Source organism: Crocuta crocuta, unplaced genomic scaffold (genome assembly GCF_008692635.1).
Source record: "Crocuta crocuta isolate KB4526 unplaced genomic scaffold, BGI_CrCroc_1.0 scaffold64, whole genome shotgun sequence".
NCBI lineage: Eukaryota > Metazoa > Chordata > Mammalia > Carnivora > Hyaenidae > Crocuta > Crocuta crocuta.
In genome coordinates this window covers 679,625-701,051 of record NW_027530640.1, presented here as the reverse complement: position 1 = coordinate 701,051, position 21,427 = coordinate 679,625, and the positions used below count along the sequence as shown (strand labels likewise).

Here is a 21,427-nt window from a genome sequence, read left to right as displayed (position 1 = left end):
AACCCACGAACCATGAGATCATGACCTGAGCCGAAGTTGGACGATTAACCGACTGAGCCACCCAGGCGCCCCCACGATGCTATTTTAAAGAGGAAAGATCACAGTAAGATTCTTTTTTAAACATCTACTTAGTCCTGGTGTGACCTGGATATCAAAAGAAGGCTTGGGGGTGGGGTGGGGGGGAGGCGGCTGTTAGAGCCATTAGTCAACAGCAGTATCCACATCTTGGGTCCTCTTTTGCCAGAGGCTGCTTTCAGTGGAACTCACGGGGCTCCATGTGGTACCTTTGTTCCCTAACTTGAACTTGCCGCCCACGATAATGAACCTGAATTGGATCTCTTCTGTGAGGTGAAGGCAGTTCTTTCATACTGATGAGTAAACCTATCTGGACACATCAAACATCCTGCTGAACATTTTGCATCACTTCCCTCTGCGTATGGCTGCAATGGGTATTTGAAGAATTCCAGGAAGTCATACTTTTTCTACACTGGTACCAGTGGTCACCAATTGATACTCTTCTCTAAGTCATTTCGGAAAGATTTTGTAGTGGGGCACCTGAGTGGCTCAGTCAGTTGAGTGTCCGACTTCAACTCAGGTCATGATCTCACTGTTTATGAGTTTGAGCCCCGCATCAGGCTTACTGCTGTCAGGCTGTCAGCACAGAGCCTGCTTCCAAACCCCTGTCCCCCTCTCTCTGTCCCTCACCACTTGCAATCTCCCAAAAATAAGTATTAAAAAAAAAAGAGATTTTGTATAATTATTTTCATTGATATGTTATTTTCAAAACTTCAGTACCTTTTGGTCTAAATACAGGATAAGAAGCTAAGATGTATTAATAATATGGAATGGATTACTAAAATACAAATACCTGAAGCGTTTGTTTCCATTTAACGTTAGGGTATAATACATACCAGAAATCTATGCAGTTTCCAAACAGAAAGGCAACAACTATTGGTGAAAATGAACCAGGATGGTCTATTTAGTGAAGATGAAGCAGCCTCTGATGTTAATGGTATATGTCAGGTTCAACAACTGTAACTTTCACTAGAAAAATTAGCAGTATTTACAGGAATGTGTGGCACGCAAAGTAGCACTTAACTGGTATTTTACTCAGAGTATTACTTATTTTTTAAAAATGTTTATTTACTTCTGAGGCAGGGGTGGAGGGACAGAGAGGGAGACAGGGAACCCCAAGCGGGTTCCGCGCTGTCAGCACAGAGCCCGATGCAGGGCTTGAACTCTTGAAACAGGAGATCATGCCCTGAGCCGAAATCGAGTCAGATGCTCAACTGCCTGAGCCACTCAGGTACCCCATCCTGACATATACCTTTAGAATCACCTCTCATAAATAATCTCAGGACAATATTTTGTTACCTATTTAAAATATTTTTCTTCCCTTGGTTATAGCAATTTTATGAAAGAATGAGATTTAAGAAAGAGTCACTTGAGGGGCGTCTGGCTGAGAGGAGCTTGAGTGTCCTGAACTCACCACCTGGAGTTCGAGTCCCAGGCTGGGTATAGAGGCTACATAAATAAATCTTTTAAAAAAAAAAAAAATCACTTGAAGCTCAGTAAGGACTGCCCAAGATCTAACTTTATTTTTGTGTTCTTTGCGAATAAAAAACAAAGCACCCAATAAGTATTTTCTTCTTCTTTTCCTACTTGTCTCCTTAGAGCCAACTTCAATGACTATGTATGTATTCCAGGAACTACAGACCAACTTCAAGTACTGTCTGTAAAGAATAGTTTAGAATTGCTTCTTACATGTTTTTGCTTAACCTATTTTGTAAACTGAAGTCAACCCTTGGAACACCTTCACTACCTTTATTTCCTTCAATAAAAATGAGTAATTGGACACTTCAGGCAGACATAACATTTTTAATACCCAACTTCCTTAACATAAGGTAAAGCAGTCTCAGGCAGGCAACCACTGCGAGTTTTTTCAATGTACACGGTAATTACATGGTAGGATCACGTTCAGTGTTCAGTGTCAGATGGCGTTAATTTAAAAGAGGCCAAAAACAAAGTTAAGAATGAATTCTTCTTTGAAAAGCTTCTAATGTTAATTCACTTCCTGACAAATAAGTTTATACTGATGAGTAGAAACCTATTTTCAGTCTCTGTCCTTAAAACTGCTTACAAATTCTCAGAACACAGAAAAACTAAGTTTGAACGCATTTGTAACAGTTTAACAATTTATGTGCCTTATTAGGATCTTTTTACGGAATGTTTTGAAACCAATCGTTATTTCGCTGCAAAGTCAGAAAAAGAAAACAGCTTTTTGAACAGCATGTTACAATGACCCGGACAAAAGGAATTATCAACTAGTAATAACTAACACATGCAACAGACTGAGAAATTAAATCCTCTGCTATATACTTTTAAATATTTTGTCCGACATGAGAAATGTTTCTATCAATAACATTCATCTTCCCACAAATTCAACTTTATTTCCAACAAGAAAACGGTTCTTTCTGTCCAGATGTTTAGGTTTATCAGTGCAAAGTAAAACGAAGCAATCTCAGTAGAAATGGCTTATTACAAGGTTATTCTAGAAAGGCTTAATCCTCAAAATGTACTAAAAGATGTCCAAATCGTGAGAATGATCAACCTCGATGGCTTCCTCTGCATCCAACTTGGTCTCTCCGTGGCTTTCCTGCGGCTCGTCAAGAGAGGCCAGCGCCTCATTTGTGTCACTTGCGAAAGTTTCTCGCGATGTATCATCATCTTCTTGAAAATTTAGATTTTTAATAGCTTGTTTCATCTTTTTTCCCAACACTTGGGTTCTCCTCTTCCTAGCAGCCTTTTTATTTTCATACTCCTTTTGATTTTCAATGTAGAAAATGTCCTACAATAAAGGAACAACTTTAAGCAAGAATTACCATGTATTAAACGTTTGCTACAAGGCGGATCCTTGGTGATCTCCGTTTCTCACAAAAAACGTGGGACATTTTCCAGGACGCTACAGAAAAGGGATTTCGTAACACAAAAAGTAGAGGGTCTCTCCACCTTGGCCATCTGAAATCTCAAGTGAGGCGATCGCCGTGGTGGTCTGCTGTGTGCACCGCGGGGTGTTGAGCAGCACGCCCGGCCTCTACCACCCGCACACCCCCACCCACACCCTCACTGTGAGCACCAAACATTCCTCCAGGCACTGCCAAACGTCCTCACATCCTCCATGAGGCAAAATTGCTGGCAGGTAAGAGCTCAAGTAGAAAATGCATTTTATTAAACTATTACAAGGAAAAACGTTAAAATCCCATCTGGGAACCTTGATATGGATGGAGAAGTGTAGTTTCAGAGGGTACAAAAGAAAGTAGGTCAGGGATCTAAAGAGAAGGTCCAAAATGACTTCGCTAAGACAGAGCAGGTTCAGAGGATGAAAACAGAAGCTAGGAGGGGCAGGACATACTTGTGACAGACTTCCCTTATCTTCCGGGAAGGGACTATTAAAAGCTGCAACCTGGGGCACCTGGGTGGCTCAGTTGGTTAAGCTTCAGACCTTGGCTCAGGTCATGATCTCACGGTTCGTGGGTTCAAGCCCCGCATCGGGCTCTGTGCTGACAGCTCAGAGCCTGGAGCCTGTTTCAGATTCTGTGTCTCCCTCTCTCTCTGACCCTCCCCTGCTCATGCTGTTTCTATCTCGTTCTCTCAAAAATAAATAAAACATTAAAAAAATTTTTTCTTTAATAAATAAAAGCTGCAACCATGTCAGTCTTTATTTTATTCTTAAAGTGTACAGATCACAAATTCTTCCTTGTTTATAAAAAGCACTGTGGAAGATGGTGAAATAAAGGGGGTCTTCTCTGAAAATTTATGCTGAATAGTTATAAGCAGCACACAGAATTAGGAGAGGAAGGAGTAAGGAACCCGGAAATGAAGGAGACAAGGGCAAGCTTCAGAAGATGAATGCTTTGATGGAGAAGAGGAAGGAAAGTATTTGCTGGCGAAAGGACACGAGATTGGAGGTAGAGAAGGAGGGTACACGTGGAGGAAGGACACAAGAAAGTGACCTTAGAGGAAAAGGAGGCAGGCAAACCACTGACCCAACGGGCACATTTACACGCCAGGCTTTGTGCGAAGAACTCTTCATTCTCACCAGAAGCTCCTTCTGGTGGGTATCAGCCTTTCCTGACGAGGAAAGGGACAGCACCTGCATCGGCAGCACATATGTGAAAATCGGAGGAGGAAAGGGAGGCAGGAAGACTGCAGAGCCTATATGTGGAGGTATCAAAAGTTAGCTCTTCTAGTACTTCTCCTAATTCACATCTTAAGACCAATTGTGTTGCCGTTACAGAAGAGCGACAATTCGCAATTTTTTCAAGAGTCTCCTTAACCTTCAAGTGGAAAGAGAAAAGAAGCTGCAGGGAGAAGTATTTCCATTTCACAGGAAAGCATGTCCGAACACCTCGATAAAAACAATTCTCAGTAGTACAAGGCTTGGCAACACTCAGTAAAATTATAACGTTCCCCTTTTCCCTCCAAATACATCAAGACTTTTTAAAAAGGAACTGCATTCCATGGCTTATGAATGTGACAGAACTGGGAAACGGCCCAAAGAAGTGTTGTAACTCGTTAATGTGTTCTGACAAATGCCGACAAGAGATAATCTGAAGGCAGTTTTTTTTCTCCCACCCATATCTACCTACACGAAATTGATTTTACAACCTGAGAACCTCAACTGTATACTATTTGCAGAGGGAGACCATTACAGCTGAACTTTTTAAAATATAGCAACTTAAGGGCGCCTGGTGGCTCAGTCAGTTAAGTGTGTCTGACTCTTGGTTTTGGCTCAGGTCTGGGTCTCACGGTTTGTGGGCTCAAGCCCCGCGCTGGGCTCTGTGCTTGAGATTCTCTCTCTCCCTCTGTCTCTGTCCCTCCCCTGCGTGCTTATGTGCACGTGCTGTCTCTTTCAAAATAGACATTATAGCAAATTAAATTTTAACTACTCTTATTCTTTTCTTTCACAAGCTATGTACTTTCTAAAACAAAACTTCAAATAATTACAGACCAAAACAAAATGGTATGTCACAAAGCAAAACAAAATCAAATTAAAAAAAAAGGCAAAAAGACCCACTCAATTCAGTTCCGGCTTCCAAGCTCTACAGATTGGTTGATAGCATTATAGGGATCAAAGAACACTTATAACGTTATCATTTGGAATGCAATTAAAATGATCTATGATGAAATTCCATTTGCTTTAGGTTTTTTTTCTCTAATAACAAAACTACTCCATGAACCATGCATAAAATTTGGAGAAACAAAGGAAAATCTTAAAAGCCAAAACATTTAGGGGCGCCTGGGTGGCTTAGTCGGTTAAGCGTCCGACTTTCGCTTAGGTCATGATCTCGCAGTTCGTGGGTTCGAGCCCCGCGTCGGGCTCTGTGCTGACTGCCAGCTCTGAGCCTGGAGCCTGTTTCAGAGTCTGTCACTCCCTCTCTCTCTGACCCTCCCCTGCTCACGCTGTCTCTCTCTCTCCTAGAAATAAATAAAAAACATTAAAAAAAAAAAAAAGCCAAAACATTTAAACCCCCCTAGAACAGACCAAATCATTGGTAACTTTTTGCTGTTTTATATACCAACTTATTGTCACATGCCTCTTTTTCATCATAAATTTGTATTTTGCCTTTTAAAAAAACTTCAGTTAATACTGTATTTTTCCCCTTTTCTTAATAATGCCGTGAAAAGGGGCGCTTGGGTGGCTCAGCTGGTTGGGCTTAGGTCTTTGATCTTGCCATTCGTGGGTTTGAGCCCTGTGTTGGGCTCTGTGATGACAGCTCAGAGTCTGGAGCCTGCTTCAGATTCTGTATCTCCCCCTCTCTCTGCCCCTCCCTGACTCATGCTGTGTCTTTTCTCTTTCTCTCAAAAAATAAATAAATGTTGAAAACAATGTGTTAATGCTTCACAGAAATAGAGGCTAAAGGGCAGTCCTTTAAAAAAATCCCCTTTTGGGGTATGCCTGGCTGGCTCGGTCAAAAGAGCATACAACTCTTGATCTTAGGGTCTAGAGTTCGAGCCCCATATTGAGTGTAGAGATTACTTAAAATAAATAAACTTTAAAAAATGTAGCTCTTGGTCAACATTCTTTAGTTATTAGGTATTCCAAATGTTTCCACTGTTTGTTGTTACAATGCAATGTTTCTGGCAGTTTAACATAACCTACTAACATTAAAGTCTCTTTCTCCACCATGAGTTAGAACTGAATTTCAAAGACGCTGACTCAGTGACAACAACCTGTTTCAAGTCAGTTTTCTGTGCAATCCCAGGCTGATCATTTTTATTACTCGTCCTGTGCATAACACTGAAACATCCACTTTGACAGGATGGGGTGCAGATTAAGTCCTTTGAGTAAGTGGTCCAGTGCTGCGGACATGATGAATAAATGTTATTTTCTTTTCTTCCACTTGTGGAAATTGTCCAACGTTTGGTTACCTACAAGAATCTTCTCCAGATACCATTTTATTTAATCTGATTAGAGCTCTATTCAACAGGCAGGCCACTTAATAAAGTCCCTCTTATAAATGACAAAATTAAGGGTGAGTGAAAGTAAGTGATCTGTTTGTAGTCATATAATCACTAAATGGCAAAATTAAGACTAAAACCCAGATTTTGAATGTTAGAGAATTCTTTTTTTTATTTTTTTTAAAGATTTTTATTTCTAGGAGAGAGAGAAAGACAGCGTGAGCAGGGGAGGGTCAGAGAGAGAGGGAGTCACAGACTGAAACAGGCTCCAGGCTCTGAGCTGGCAGCCAGCACAGAGCCCGACGCGGGGCTCGAACCCACGAACTGCGAGATCATGACCTAAGCGAAAGTCGGACGCTTAACCGACTAAGCCACCCAGGCGCCCCTAGAGAATTCTTTTTATTTCATCATGCGATTTCTCTGCAAACAGGAACATTTTGCCATGAAACTGTGTAATGTTCCTTAGAAGAATGTGCACACTTTTTTTTTTTAATTTTTTTTAATGTTTTATTTTATTTCTAGGAGAGAGAGAGAGACAGCATGAGCAGGGGAGGGTCAGAGAGAGAAGGAGTCACAGACTCTGAAGCAGGCTCCAGGCTCTGAGCTGGCAGTCAGCACAGAGCCCGACGCGGGGCTCGAACCCACGAACTGCGAGATCATGAGCTAAGCGAAAGTCGGACGCTTAACCGACTAAGCCACCCAGGCGCCCCTGAATGTGCACACGTTTTGTCAGGGATGACAGTGTGGGAGGCGGAGAACATAAGCAGGAAACCCTGTCCTACTCCTCAGCAGGTGTGTTCCTCAGGAAAATTACATTGTTACAAAGGTACCAAAGTCATTGTTCCAGGAGGAAAAAAAAGGCAGATATGGACAAGAGATTTCAAATGTGCAGTAACAGTAACATTTCCTGTAAGAATTTCAAAAGCAGATTTTTGAAGAATGACTGAAGTGGACAGCCAGAAAATTTGAGGGGAAAAAAAGCTAACACTGAGGGACGCCTGGGTGACTCAGTTGGTTAGATTTGACAAGATCTTGACTTTGGATGAGGACATGATCTCAGGGTTCTGGGGGACTGGGTCATGAGTTGGGCTCTGTGCTGACAGCGCCTTAGCTCAAGAGAAGCGGCTTTTATTTATCTGTCATCATGAGTATTATAAACGGCTAATCCACATTCCGATGGCCTGTTACTACCCACTGTTACAATACAGAGAATACAAAGCTGATCAAATACACTATCTGTGGCGCATGTGTATCACCTCTTCCCCATGCAAGTAGCAACTTCTCAATCGTGATTGTACCTGCTAAATGTAATCATGTTACTTAATTAATAAATTAAAGGATAAATGCTGAGCTGTGAAAAATTCACACTGTAGAAGAATTCCCACAGAGGGCATTCTAGTAATGCAAAAATGATTAATATAGAAGCCTAGATTTAGTTCATAAGAACTACTGGAGACAGAGGAACGAAATGAAACAAATCCACATAGAGATAATGACCACGATGTGGTACACTCTATTAGATAACCATCTTAGACTCTTCAAAATGTCTAGGAGCGCCCGGGTGGCTCAGTCGGTTAAATGTTACCTTCTGCTCAGGTCATGATCTCACGGTCCATGGGTTCGAGCCCTGCGTGGGGCTCTGTGCTGACAGCTCAGAGCCTGGAGCCTGCTTCAGGTTCCGTGTCTCTCCCTCTCTCTACCCTCCCCCACTCACACTCTGTTTCTCAACAATAAATGTTTAAAGAAAAGTCTAAATCATGAAAGAAACTGCGGAGTTAAAAAGAGCAAAAGAGATACAACAAGTGAAATGTGAAAATCTAGATGGGATCCTGGTTTGAGGGAGGAAAAAAAGGTAGAAAATACATTCTGGGAACAATTCAGGAAATTGGAATTAGGTCAATGCTTGATAGGATGAAACTGGTTTTCTTTCTCTTAGGCAATACACTGTAGGATAGTGTCATTATTAACAGTTGCTTCCTGCCATGCTTAGGCCTGAGTGTCATGATGTTTATTACTTATTTCCAAATGGTACAAAAAAAACAACTGTAAAGTAAGAATCTCAAAATATTAACAACCCCAAATCTAAGTGCAGGAAATTCATCCCATTATTCTTTCATCCATTCTCCGTGTCTGAAATCTTTAATTAATAAAAAGTTGTGGGAGGCTAGAAAAAATAATCACATGCTAAATGACCAGGAAAACAGCCCATATAGGAAACTGTGACACTGGCTCACAAAGTGAAGAAAAAGAAGAGGCAGAGTTTTTAAAGGGACACGTTTTACTTGATATGAGACAATGACAAAACTGGTCAATTTAAGGCAGACTAGGTGATTGGAATTAACAGAAGCAGAGTAAAAGTCAAATTATGATCGACCTTAAAAGTGAAGGGCACTATACTTTTTACCTTAATTTGCTCCTCACTGATGCTGGGAGTATTTTTCAGGAGATTCAGGAAGACTCCACCTGGCGTTCTTCTTCGACTACCATTCTACAAAAAAAAGCACAAGTATGATACTGTAGAGGCTCTTTCCGTGAATGACCAAAGCATCTCTTAAATAGAGAGATACCAGGGCGCCTGGTAGCTAGTCAGTTAAGGGTCCAAATCTTTTTTCAAAATCTTTTAATGTTTATCAATTTTTTTTTAGAGAGAGAGACAGAACATGAGTGGAGGAGGAAAGAGGGGGAGACAGAATCTGAAGCAGGTTCCAGGCTCGGAGCTGTCAGCACAAAGCCTGACGTGGGGCTTAAACTCCTTAACCATGAGATCATGACTTGGCTGAAGTTGGACGCTTAATCAACTGAGTGACCCAGGTGCCCCAAAGATCCGACTCTCGATTCCACTCCAGTCAAAATTTCACGGTTCATGAGATCAAGGCCCCGTGTCTTGGGGCTCTGAGCTTACAGCACGGAGCCTGCTCGGGATTTTCTCTCTTTCTCTCTCTCCCCCCAGCCCTTGCCCCACTCATGCTCCCTCTCAAAATAAATAAACTTTAAAGATTTTTTAAAATGTTTATTTATTTTTCAGAAAGGGGGAGGGGCAGTAGAGAGAGAGGGAGACACAGAATCCAAAGCAGGCTCCAGGCTCTGACCTGTCAGCAAAGAGCCTGATGCAGGGCTCCAACTCACAAACTGTGAGATCATGACCTGAGCCGAAGTCCAATGATTAATCTACAGTCACCCAGGCACCTCTAAATAAACTTCAAAAAAAAAATTTTTTTAATAAAAAGAGGTACTTAAAAAAAATAGTAAGACTGCAGTGTCTGTCCTCCTCCCTTCTCCATACCTCCATGTGATCTCTTTCTTTTACCATAGCATTCATCACATTCTAACATTCCCGAAGACATTATATTTACTCTTATACAGTGTCCTTCACACCTCCTGTGTCTAGAACAGTGCAGAGCACACATCAGTAAGTAATTGTATAAGGAAAAAGTCCATCAAAAGAGAGTCTGGACTTGCATCTTTCCAACATGCATAGATTTTCATTAGGTCACTATGATATAAAGTTCTATTACTACAGTCTTAAAATATTAATGAATCTATAACTTTGTGTTCAACTGTTATCAGTGACACAAAAAAGGGTGCCAATACATTCATGAGTATTTTTTTTTTTTTTATTTCTCCATTTTGAGAGAGCGCGCGAGCGAGCGAGCACAAGCAGGGGAGGGGCAGAGAGAGGATCCCAAACAGGCTCTATGCTGCCAGCGCAGAGCCCGATGCAGGGCTAGAACTCACCAACCTCAAAATCATGACGAGCCAAACCCAAGAGTGAGACGCTTACTGACTGAACCACTCAGGTACCCTCATGACTTATTATAACTTGTTTTGTGGTTAACTTCTGTAATCCATGTTCATAGGCTATTTCCTTAGCCACTGCTATCTATTCTAACTGGTTTCTTTTCTATTTCCAAAGGATAATATTGATTCACTCTCGTCTGATGTTACTATTCAGATTCGTGAGGAGCAAGTAAGAAGGAAGCCATTCAAACTTCATCCTCTCCCGGTGTGAAAGCTGAATTAATGAGATCTCCAAGACCATTACCTGGGACAAACTGCCTGGGCCTGTGGCCTAAGGAGAATAGTGGTCTTTCTGCCATTCTCAAACGGTAGTGTTTGTCACCTCACACCTGTCAGAACGGCTAATATCAAAAAAGACAAAAAATAACAACTGTTGGTGACAATGTGGGGAAAGCAGAATTTTTGTACACTGTTGCTGGGAACGTAAACTGGTGTGGCCACTATGAAAACCAGCATGGAGGTCCCTCAAAAAATTGAAAATAGGAATACCATATGAGAGGCACCTGGGTGGCTCAGTTGGTTATGCGTCAGATTTGGCTCAGGTCATGGTCTCACCGTTCGTGGGTATGGGCCCCTGTACTGATGGCTCAGGGCTCGGAGCCTGCTTCAGATTCTGTGTCTCCCTTTCTCTGTGCCTCTCCCATGCTCTCGCACTGTCTCTCTCAGTCTCTCAAAAATGAATAAACATTATAGGGACGTCTGGGTGGCTTAGCTGGTTGAGTGTCCATTTTGGCTCAGGTCATGATCTCACGGTTCGTGGGTTCCGGCACCGTGTCTGATTCTGTGCTGAAAGTGTGGAGCCTGCTTGGGATTCTTTCTCTCTCTCTCTCTCTCTCTCTCTGTCTCTCTCTGTTCCTCCCCTACTTGTGCTCTCTCTCTATCAAAATAAATAAACTTAAAAAAAAAAAATAAAGGTTAGCCCCTACTTTCAATAAATTCTGTAAGATGTACTGTTGACTGCACACTAACAGGATACAATTTATGTATGGTTTTTGTAAAATAATAAATGCAAAAACTAACCATATATAGAATTTTTAAATTGAGTTTTTAAAAATCTGAAACACACTGTAATAAATAGGTAAATAAGATATCCAACAAACAGAGAGGAGTTCATTTTTTTAAAAAAAAAATCACATGAAACACAATATAAAAAGGAAAACAACAAAACAGTCTTACCATTATAAAAAGGCCGCCATTTTGTTCAACTTCAGCCGTTTCCATCAGAAGTTCAATTGCCTTTTTGTTCCCAATTATCCTCACTACTCGTGCTATCAGATCTTTCTTTGGTTCCTGCAACCTGATAAGGAACAAATAGAGTAGTATTAACTTCTTTATTTGCTGTATAAAGTTGAAGAAATCTACGTTAGCCTCCAGCTTAGTGCCCAAGTAGAATAAAAATCCTTTTCTGCTAACACCTGCATTTTGAAATCTCTAATATTTAACCTCAGAATCACTGATACGGAAACACCACCTTGGGTCAAACAAGAAGACAGTAACTTCAAGGTTCCACCTCAAGTCTCCTAACTTGCATCTTCATTTTGCCTTAATGGATTATGGTGGCTTTCAAAATAAATATGTACATCCAGCAAAGGGAATGTAAGCCTAAAAGCAAAAGAAGGTTAAGTCCTTTCTTGTCAAAAGAAGTAAAAAACATACACTATGCTTTCAATTACTATGCCTAAAAGTTAGCTCTGCTAACTCCAAAGATGTCTGGGAGCTTAAAAATGGAAGGGCCTTTCTTTTAGTCCCTGCCTCAGGGCAAAGGCTATGGCTAATATTTACTGACTTATTATGGGATGAGCACAATCCTAAAAACTTTGTATGTATTATCTCAGTTAATCATCTCAACAACCTTATGAAACAGGTACTTATTTTCCTTCTACCACTGACAGGTAAAAAGATAGGAAGCTTAAGTAACATTTATAATGTGAGAGTCCACACTGCATAGAGATAAAGGAGTATATGGGAGTTTTACCAGTTCTCAAACTAGACCTGGCTTTCTGCTCCTTCTCAACAAGAGGCAGTGCCTTATTGAGGAAAGAGCACTCAAGAGCACTAGAAAAAAAGGAACCAAGGTTTAGTTCCAACTCTGACACTTACAACTTTGACTTTGAGACGCCGTATGACCTACTGGGTCTCAGTGTCCTTATCTGTTAAGTGAAGTCTTTGGTTTATAAAATCTAAATTCCTTTCCAACATGCAAATTCCAAATTCACTCTGTAGCTTAAAAAAATCTAGTACTAACATTGACAGGCTCGTCTGAAAAGTAAATACTTATTTCCCCTACCACCAATATTACTCTTGAACCATATCTGTTTTCAAATGGTATTGTTCTGGGGCACCTGGGTGGCTCGGTTAAGCATCCGACTTCAGCTCAGGTCATGATCTCGCGGTTTGTGGGTTTGAGCCCCGCATCAGGCTCTGTGCTGTCAGCAGGCTCAGAGCCTGGAGCCTGTTTTGGATTCTGTGTCTCCCTCTCTCTCTGACCTTCCCCTGCTCATGCTGTCTCTCTCTCAGAAATAAATAAATAAACATTAAAAATTAAAAAAAAAAGAAGAAAAAAAAGAATTGGAACAGCAATTCAATATGGATATTTCTATATGTACATAAATTAAAAATCAACACCCAATATGGGTGAATTTTATCATGTGTACAATATGCCTCAATGAAGTTATAAAAGAAAGGTCATGAGTATTTGAAAACACTAAAGAACAGAGGCACCTGAGTGACTCAGTTGGTTAAGCGGCCCACTTCGGCTCAGGCCATAATCTCATGGTTTGTGAGTTTGAGCCCCATGTTGGGCTCTATGCTGACAGCTTGGAGCCTGGAGCCTGCTTCAAGTTCTGTGTGTCCCTCTCTGTCTCTCTCTCAAAACTGAATAAAAAAAAAAATTAAAAAACCCACTAAGGAACAAAACAAAACCCCACAATTTAAAAAGATAAGCACTAAATGGGAAGAGCTGCTAAAAGTTCATAAATGCTTGCCAAATTATTTTATCAGGCTAGTCCAAATTTAAGGAAACACAGATACATTCCTATGACCAAGTAAACCCAGAATCCATTACTCAAAAAAAAATCTCAAAAAGAAGGGTGCCTTGGTGGCTTGGTCAGTTAAGCATCCAACTCTTGGTTTCAGCTCAGGTCATGATCTCACAGTTCGTGGGATCGAGCTGGCATGGGTCTCTGAGCTGATAGCACAGAGCCTGCTCGGAATCTACCCTCTCCCTCTCTCTGCCCCCTCCCCTGCTCACATGCACACCCTCTCAAAATAAACTTAAAAAACAATTTATTTTTCATCTTAAAAAGAAGCATCATTCTTCATGTACTTGGGATCATTTCCAATAAACGAAAAATTGTGGGTCAAGTGCTCATTTGTAGGCGAAATTTTAATGCTCACCTGAAAGAAATTTCATCAGCCACTTTCTCTTGCGAATCTTCCTCTGTGATCTCATAGCGGCCTTTGTAGTTCATTTCTAGTCTGTCCCCTAGTCTGTCTTTGACAGGTCGTTTTCGTTTGAGATGACCTTGCCCGTTTTCCTCTTCCTTTGATTCCATTTTTTTGCCACCGTGCATATATTCATCTAGCTCTTTGTCTAATTCTTTCGTATGTTCTTGAGATTCCCTCTTAAGTTTCTTAGCAAGCAAATAATTGTAAGTCTCGGACTGTCTGCTTTTGTCAATAGTACCCTCCATTCCCAAGATACCAAGTTCAGTGGCCACGGCATCTTGATTCTGTTCTTGTAGCACAGCACCCCATATGTTGTTAACCTTCTTCCCTCCAGGAACAGGTGCTTTCTGGCTGCTCTGGCCAAACTGAAAAGGCTCTGGCTTGGGAGGAGGATTAAAACATTTCTGTCGCTTACGTTTCCAAAGGGAGCTGTCATCATCTGAATCAGAAAAACTCTCCTCACTGGAATCCACACTTTTAACAGTCCGATAATGTGATACCGGTGCACAAGGCGCTGCCGTACCCTGGAAGGGCCTCGCTATGCTGTCCGCACCTAGCGTTTTCTGCAAGCGAAAGGAAATGCAATCAATTCGCCGGAAACACATTAGCTCCACCCACCACGCGCTGTTTAAAAAAAAAAGTTATTTAGGGATTCAGCTGGACCACTGTGAAGCAGAACAATCCTCAGTGAATCTCTGAAACCAATCCAGTTGCTACTTTTCTAAAGTTCTACATGGCATTTTCCAACTTTAAAACCACAAACTCTAATTTCTAAAGCTGATACAGCACTTAGTTCTAAGGCTACTTTCTAAAAACCTACCAAAGCTCTTAACTGCCACCTTAGAAGATTTTCAATATTTTCAATTACTGTCAGAATGTTTAAAAATGACATACGCCATTATTTTTAGTAGCAGTTGTGAAATAAAAGGAAACCTCACTAAACTCGGGGCAGCCGGCTAGAAGAGGGAGCTCCATAACTTGCACCTAACACAGAAAGAAGTCTCTACCTTACTAATCAAGCAAGAGAAAGCTTTTCTTGTAGCCTGGCAACAGCGCAGCCAATGAAAGACTGTCCCAACTCAGCCAATGAAAAGCCACTATACCTTAAAACTCCCAGCTTATTCCAAGGAACTTTTTTTTTTACAGTTCCTCCCGACTCCTCCCCCTCTTCTATAAAAGAGCATTCCTCTTTATTTCCCACTTGCCCATGGTTTTGCCCTAGCAATGGTTGTTCAGAGTTGCGGTTTTCAGCTGTTTCAGAATAAATCCCCTTTTTCCTGGTAAAATAATTGACAAGTTTTATTTAAAAGTTAACACAGTTGTGTTATGCTGAGCGAAATAAGTCAGGCAGAGAAGGACAAGTATCATATGTTTGCACGTATAGGAGGATTAGGAGGAACTTAACTGAGGACCATGGGGGAGAAGAAGGGGGGAAATGGGGGAAAGGGAGAGAGGCAAACCATGAGAGACTCTTGAATGCTGAGAAACAAACTGAGGACTGATGGATGTGGGGGGGAGGGGGGAGATGGGCATGGAGGAGGGCACTTGTGGGGATGAGCACTGGGTGTTATATGGAAACCAATTTAACAATAAACTATTCGTAAAAAAAAAAAAGTTAACACAGTTGTAACAATTTTTCCTTGTTTCCAAACAAGACATTCTTCCATTTAAACAAATCAACTTCTTGGGGCCCATGGGTGGCTCAGTCAGTTGAGCATTGGACATCGGCTCAGATCATGATTTCACAGTTCGTGGGTTTGAGCCCCGTGTAGGGCTCTGTGCTGACAGCTCAGAGCATGGAGCCTGCTTGGGATTCTGTGTTTCCCTCTCTCTGCCCTTCCCCCACTCATGCTGTGTTTCTCTCTGTCTCAATAATAAACATTAAAAAAATTTTTTTTTAAATAAAAAAACCAAACCAATTTCTTTTGTATGGTTTTGTGACCATACTCTTCTCGATATTAGATAGTAACCCCTGGCGCCTGGGTAGCTCAGTTGGTTAAGCGTTTGACTTCAGCTCAGCTCATGATCTCAAGGTTTATGAGTCTGAGCCCCGCGTCAGGCAGCATCCGGCTCTGGCTCTGTGCTGACAGCTCAGAGTCTGGAGCCTGCTTGGGATTCCGTGTCTCCCTCTCTCTGCCCCTCCCCCACTCACGTTCTGTCTCTCAAAAATAAATATTTTTAAAAAAATATTTTTAAAAGATAGTAAACTTCTACGCATAGGAAACCCCGACTACTTCTAAAACTGCACACAGTTCAAGGTATTAAGCTTACCAAGTCATGGGTCAATCTATATAAAACCTGAAAAGATTGAAAACCAAAACTGAAACCTTCGTTATCAACTTCCAGAAATCTATATTCAAAAAATTCTACATTCAATCTATATTCTATATTCAAAAACAAATCTATATTCAAAAACAAAAAGGAACACCTTTGTGTTTTTATTAATCAAGTATGTGCTAGAAATGGCAGGCGGGAAGGGCAGCCAGTTCCCCCATCTTCAAATAACTAAGGCATCTAAGATCTGTTAGGCGTTACTGTGCACCGTTATGACTCACTAAATCCTTAACATACTCTTCTCACTCCCATTATACAAATTGGGGCACTGGGCTAAACAACTTGGCCCTGGTCACACAGTGGAGGCGCCAGTTTTCGAATGCCAGCAGCCTAGCACAAAGCTCGCTCAAAGTGCTTGCTACTTAGCAGGCAATCAAAACACACTCCCCCTTAAAAAAAAACGGGGAGGTTAGTACAAAACCTGATCCACATTATTGCACCGCGAAGCTCGGTCGCTTGGGAATATGGAAAATCAGTCCCCTGTGCATATGATGCACTTCATTCCCGGTCCTCAGTCTCCTTATTTGCTCTGGGAGATAAGGAGCGCCATGGGCGGTTTCTGGCCGCTGTCCCCAGCTTCTACATTTTCGGCCACATCTGCGGGGCCGAGGCAACCTAACCTCGGCGCAGCAGGACTCCGTAAATTTGGGAAACGCAGAGCAGCGCAGGGCAGGCGGAGAGACGNCCCGGGTCGGCGTAGACGGATATGCTCGGTCACCGCACGCTGTGCGCCGCTGGCGCCGCTCCGGGAAGAAGGAACCTCCTGTTTCCCCAGCAGTCTGGCGCGGTTTCTCTCAAACTTTGTTCTCGTGCAAACGTTAGGTTGTGCACGGGTTTCCTCCCTTGGCCTCACGTCTCTCACCAGGATGCCCCGCGCAGGACTTCTTTGCTTCCATTCTTGCTCCTGCACAATCCACTCTTCTCCTCGTAGCTTCTTGGGGAGACTTTCAGACAGTGCCTGAGATAACTGGCCTGCTCAGACCTTCCGTGGACTTCCTTCTGTGAACTTGCCTGCAGACAGTAAGGCCTGCGTTCTCACAATGGCAAACACAGGCACCTATGCCCCTCTGTCGCTCTGCGCTGCTCACAGTGTCCCTCAGGCGTCCTTTGTTCTTCACGGTTCAGGGTCTTTGCCGTTGCTTTGGTCTCTGCATGGCGGACCCTTGACACCTCCGTTCTTTGCGCCGGTTGTTCTCTTACGTGATTCAGTTTTCCGGTTAAGTGCCACCTTCTCAGGGAGGCCACCCAACTAAAATAAGATACTCTACCCTCAATCTTGAACGAACGCTTAGCTTCCTTAATGGCATCAATAGTTATATGTGTATTTGTCTTCATTTTTTTCTTTCCCCTACTGGCATGTCTGTTTTATTTACTGTTGTTTCTCTGCAGTGTTCAGCTCCCCCAACTGGTAGTGCAGAGCCTGACCCTGGCCTTGGACCCACCGACTGTGAGATCATGACCTCAACCCTGAAGTGGTCGCCGAAGGGCCTGAGCCACCTCTGCGCTGGAGCTCGCCCTTCTTGATTTTGGCATTACATTGTGAATTCCGGCTTCATGTTGGGGGTCAGGTAGATTGTACTTTTGAAAACTTTTACAAAATTGAGGGGGGCCTGGGTGGCTCAGTGGGTTAAGCCTCTGGGTCTTGATTTCGGATCAGGTCATGATCTCCCAGTTGGTAAGATTGAGCCCCACACCCAGGTCAGTGCTGACAGCACGAAGTCTGCTTGGGATTCTCCTTCTCCAACTCTCTTTCGCCCTCTGCTCCCCCCACTCTGTCCCTCTCTCTCTCTCAAAAATAAAAACATTAATAAAAGACTTTTAATGAATAAACTTTAAAAAATTTTTTTAAATTAAAAAAATATATAACAATTTATCCTGGATACCTTTCTATGCCAAAATATAAAGATCTAGCTCCGTTTTAAAGCCTACCTAGTATTTCCTTGCATGGAGATACCATCATTTATTTAAGCTCTAATGGTATCCATTTAGGGTGTAGCCAATTTTGCAATTAACACATATTTTTACAAACTTGTTTTATTATCACCTTGGGATAAGTTTCTAGACTGTATGGAATAGAATGAATATAGATTTGTGAAATGTGAATTTAAGACCTATAAAGGAATTTAGAAATCACCTAGTTTAATCCATTATTTTGACAATGAAAAGAGATTACACAGCCATGCTATTTCAGAGCTGAGTCTTGACTCCAGATCTCTTAAATCTTAGACAACTTTATTGCTTTATCTTTCCTACCTAAAATTACAATCCCCCTGGAGTTGATTGTGTATGGTGTGAGGTAGGAGTCAAATTTCATGCTAGAATTAACATTTTTCTATGTACTATGAGATGCAGTTAAATATCATAAAATGCATAGAATAGGTCCCTTTCTTAAGATTTTCTCCATTGGTTTCCTCTAGAAGTTTCACAGTTCTCATTCTTACTTTTAGGTGCATGGCCCATTTGGGGTTAATTCTTGTATATAATATGAAGTGAAAGTCAAGGTTCATTTTTTATTTTTTTTGGCATGTGATTACCTAATTAATATAGCACCTTTTGTTGAAAACATGTCCTTCCCCCCACTGAATTTCCTTGACACCTTCATTGAAAATTGACTATATATGTCTATTTCTGAGTTCTCCTTCTGTTCCTTTAATCTTTATGTCTATCTTTATACCATGGTGACACTGTCTTCACTCCTTAGGTTTATAATAATTGTACAATTGTATAATAACTGTTAAGATTAGGTAATGGAAATTTGTTCATTTTCCCTAGGATTGTTCAGATCCTTTCCATTTAAACTTTAAATCTGCTAGCCATTTCTGGTATTATGATTGGAACAGCATTGAATCTATCATGTAATTCAGACACTGGGGAGACTCTCTCAGCCTGATGCCATTAAATGCTGGAATCATACTGTTAGTCAATAACTCTTCTGATTCTGGGCTCATTAAATAACCAGGTAGGTTTTATATCCTGGGAGAGAATGCAGTGATTATAGGATGTGAACCGTTGGTCCTTTCTATAGATAATTTTCCCCATGAAATAATATGCCAGCTTTCTAGCTGTAGCATCATTTCTTTGTGAGCTTGATTAATGAGTTTGCCCAGAGCAACAGTGTCACTCACCCATGCTCTGATAAATCAGGTTTTGAGTTTGCAAAACTGATATTGTGTCCTGGTGGTGGTGCTTTCTCTAATTTATTGCTGCCTTGGGGCAAATATGCATGTTCAGGTCACGTCCCTCTGCCTCCTGGCCAGCTCTCTTTGAGGAATGAAGACTTCTAGCATTCACTGAGGACATCATAAGCACTGTTCATTTGTCACAACGCTGCGACCCTAAGAGTCCTTGCTTTAATCACCCTCCTACAATGCCTTTCACAAGGCATTTAGAAAGCAGGATTGGCCATTTGCAGACTGTCACTTCTACCACAGAATTCTTTCAAGGTGTCCTGAGTTCAATCGGTACATGTACATTTCTGTAGGGCTTTGCAAGTTAGTCTCATGATTCACTTCACTCTGTCTCTTCCTGCTCTGCCCCATCAAAATTCATTGCTTATAATTTTTCCTGATCTCCTATTGGGCAGGGCTAAGTCAGTTTTGAAAAATGGAGGTAAAAGAAAGAGATACAATCACAGTTTTCTTTATTTAAAAATTTTTTAAATGTTTATTTATTTTTGAGAGACAGAGGCAGAGCATGAGAGGGGAAGGGGGCAGATAGAGGGAGACACAGAATCCAAAGCAGCCTCCAGGCTCCAAGCAACCAGCACAGAGCCCAGCGTGGGGCTCGAACCCATGAACTGTGAGATCATGACCTGAGCTGAAGTCAGAAGCCTAACCGACTGAGCCACCCAGGTGCCCTACAAGCTCTGTTTTCAATGTAGGAAGTTGCTGGTATCTCTTTTCCTAGAGCTGGTTTACAGAAACAGTTATGAACTTCTCTACTTGACATAGTTAAGAGAAGGAATCTGACATTCCTTGAGGGCATTACACATTGCTCCTAAAAATTTAGTACATCTGTACGTGTCTTGTGAATTAAATAGAGGAGAAGAGAGGGAAGACTGTGGTGGTGGGATACGTGTATAAGGAATCTTGCTATCAGCCAGAATTAAATTCTCAGTTAAAATGTCTGAGGGGAAAAAAAAAATCTGAGAATTAGAATGAGGGAAGTTAGTGCCTCAGTCCTAAGGGGACCTGAAGATAGTAGCTGGGCCGTTGCTAGATGACCTGTGCTGGACAAGGTTTCCATGCCTACTGCTCCTAAGGTGTGCTCACACATTCATTTGTCCATTCATTCATGCAAGTGCACATGAGCCTGTTGAGTGCCGGCAGTTGTGGAGCCAGGGAAGGATGAGTTAGAGATGGTCCCTGCCTGAATAGGTACAAGTGCAACATTTACAAACAGAAACATCATTTGTGTTTATGCAGCACTTACATTGTAGTCTCTGGTAGGTGTTTGATACATGCCACATATTTGTTGAAATTATTTGAGCCATCAGGATGGAGCCGGCAGCGCTCAAACTTGAATGCAGAAATGGAAGGACACGTTTTACAGATGGAGAGAATGAATAGCAAGGGCAAAAGCACACTGGGAAGAAAAAAGGGTTTGTAGAGAAACAAAGCGACTTAGTGTGTCTGGCTGCCGGCAGTTAGAAGTATTAGTTTGAAAAGGTAGGTTGGGAGTCACTGAGAAAAGTATTCACTCACTTGATTCAAGAGTGCATGTATATTTTTAACTCTTGGAGATGTTACTATTTTCCTTATATAAAGGGAGACCCCGTTACTGTGGAATAAGATGGGAGATGGAATGGTAAGCGCGAGGGAGGGTGAGAGTGAGTGGAAAGGCTGTTGCAGGAGACACACACAGAATCTGAAGCAGGCTCCAGGCTCTGAGCTAGGTGTCAGCACAGAGCCCGATGCGGGGCTCGAACCCACGAACCATGAAATTATAACCTGAGCCAAAGTAGGATGCTTAACCGACTGAGCCACCCAGGCGCCCCTGTCTTTGTTCTTCAAAAGCAAGAATATACCCTGGCAGGATATTTAGAAAGAAGTATCATCATTTAACACTTTGCATTGGTTAGAAAACTCTAATTTGTCATTTAACAAAGCAAGAAAAACAATCCTCTGTCTCCCTCCACCAAAAACCTCCTACGGCTACTCCACCGAACCACCCGTCACCATCACTTGGGAGGTGATTAGAAACGGGGACTCTCGGAGCCCAGCCCAGAGCCACCGAATCAGAACGTGCATTTCACAGGATGGCCAGGTGATTACAGGCACAATACAGCCCGGCTCCAAACTAGGGCACGTTAGGGGCTATAGTTTGCTGAAAAGAATTTCGAGCCGCAGTCGCGGTTCCCGGCGGCTTCCACCAGGCGGCAGTAGGG

At 42.0% G+C, this 21,427-nt stretch overlaps 1 protein-coding gene across 1 annotated transcript; it reads right to left on the bottom strand.

The window, feature by feature from the left end:
* Window positions 1–1,804: 1,804 nt before the first annotated feature.
* Window positions 1,805–16,937, bottom strand: PHAX (phosphorylated adaptor for RNA export). The gene is made up of 6 exons (XM_077768862.1): window positions 16,904–16,937; window positions 16,662–16,804; window positions 13,657–14,270; window positions 11,437–11,557; window positions 8,867–8,950; window positions 1,805–2,848 (listed from the first exon to the last, which is right to left on the bottom strand). The coding sequence occupies exons 1-6, from the start codon at window positions 16,935–16,937 to the stop codon at window positions 2,579–2,581; spliced, it is 1,266 nt and encodes a 421-aa protein (XP_077624988.1). The 3' UTR covers window positions 1,805–2,578.
* Between the last annotated feature and the right edge of the window lie 4,490 nt (window positions 16,938–21,427).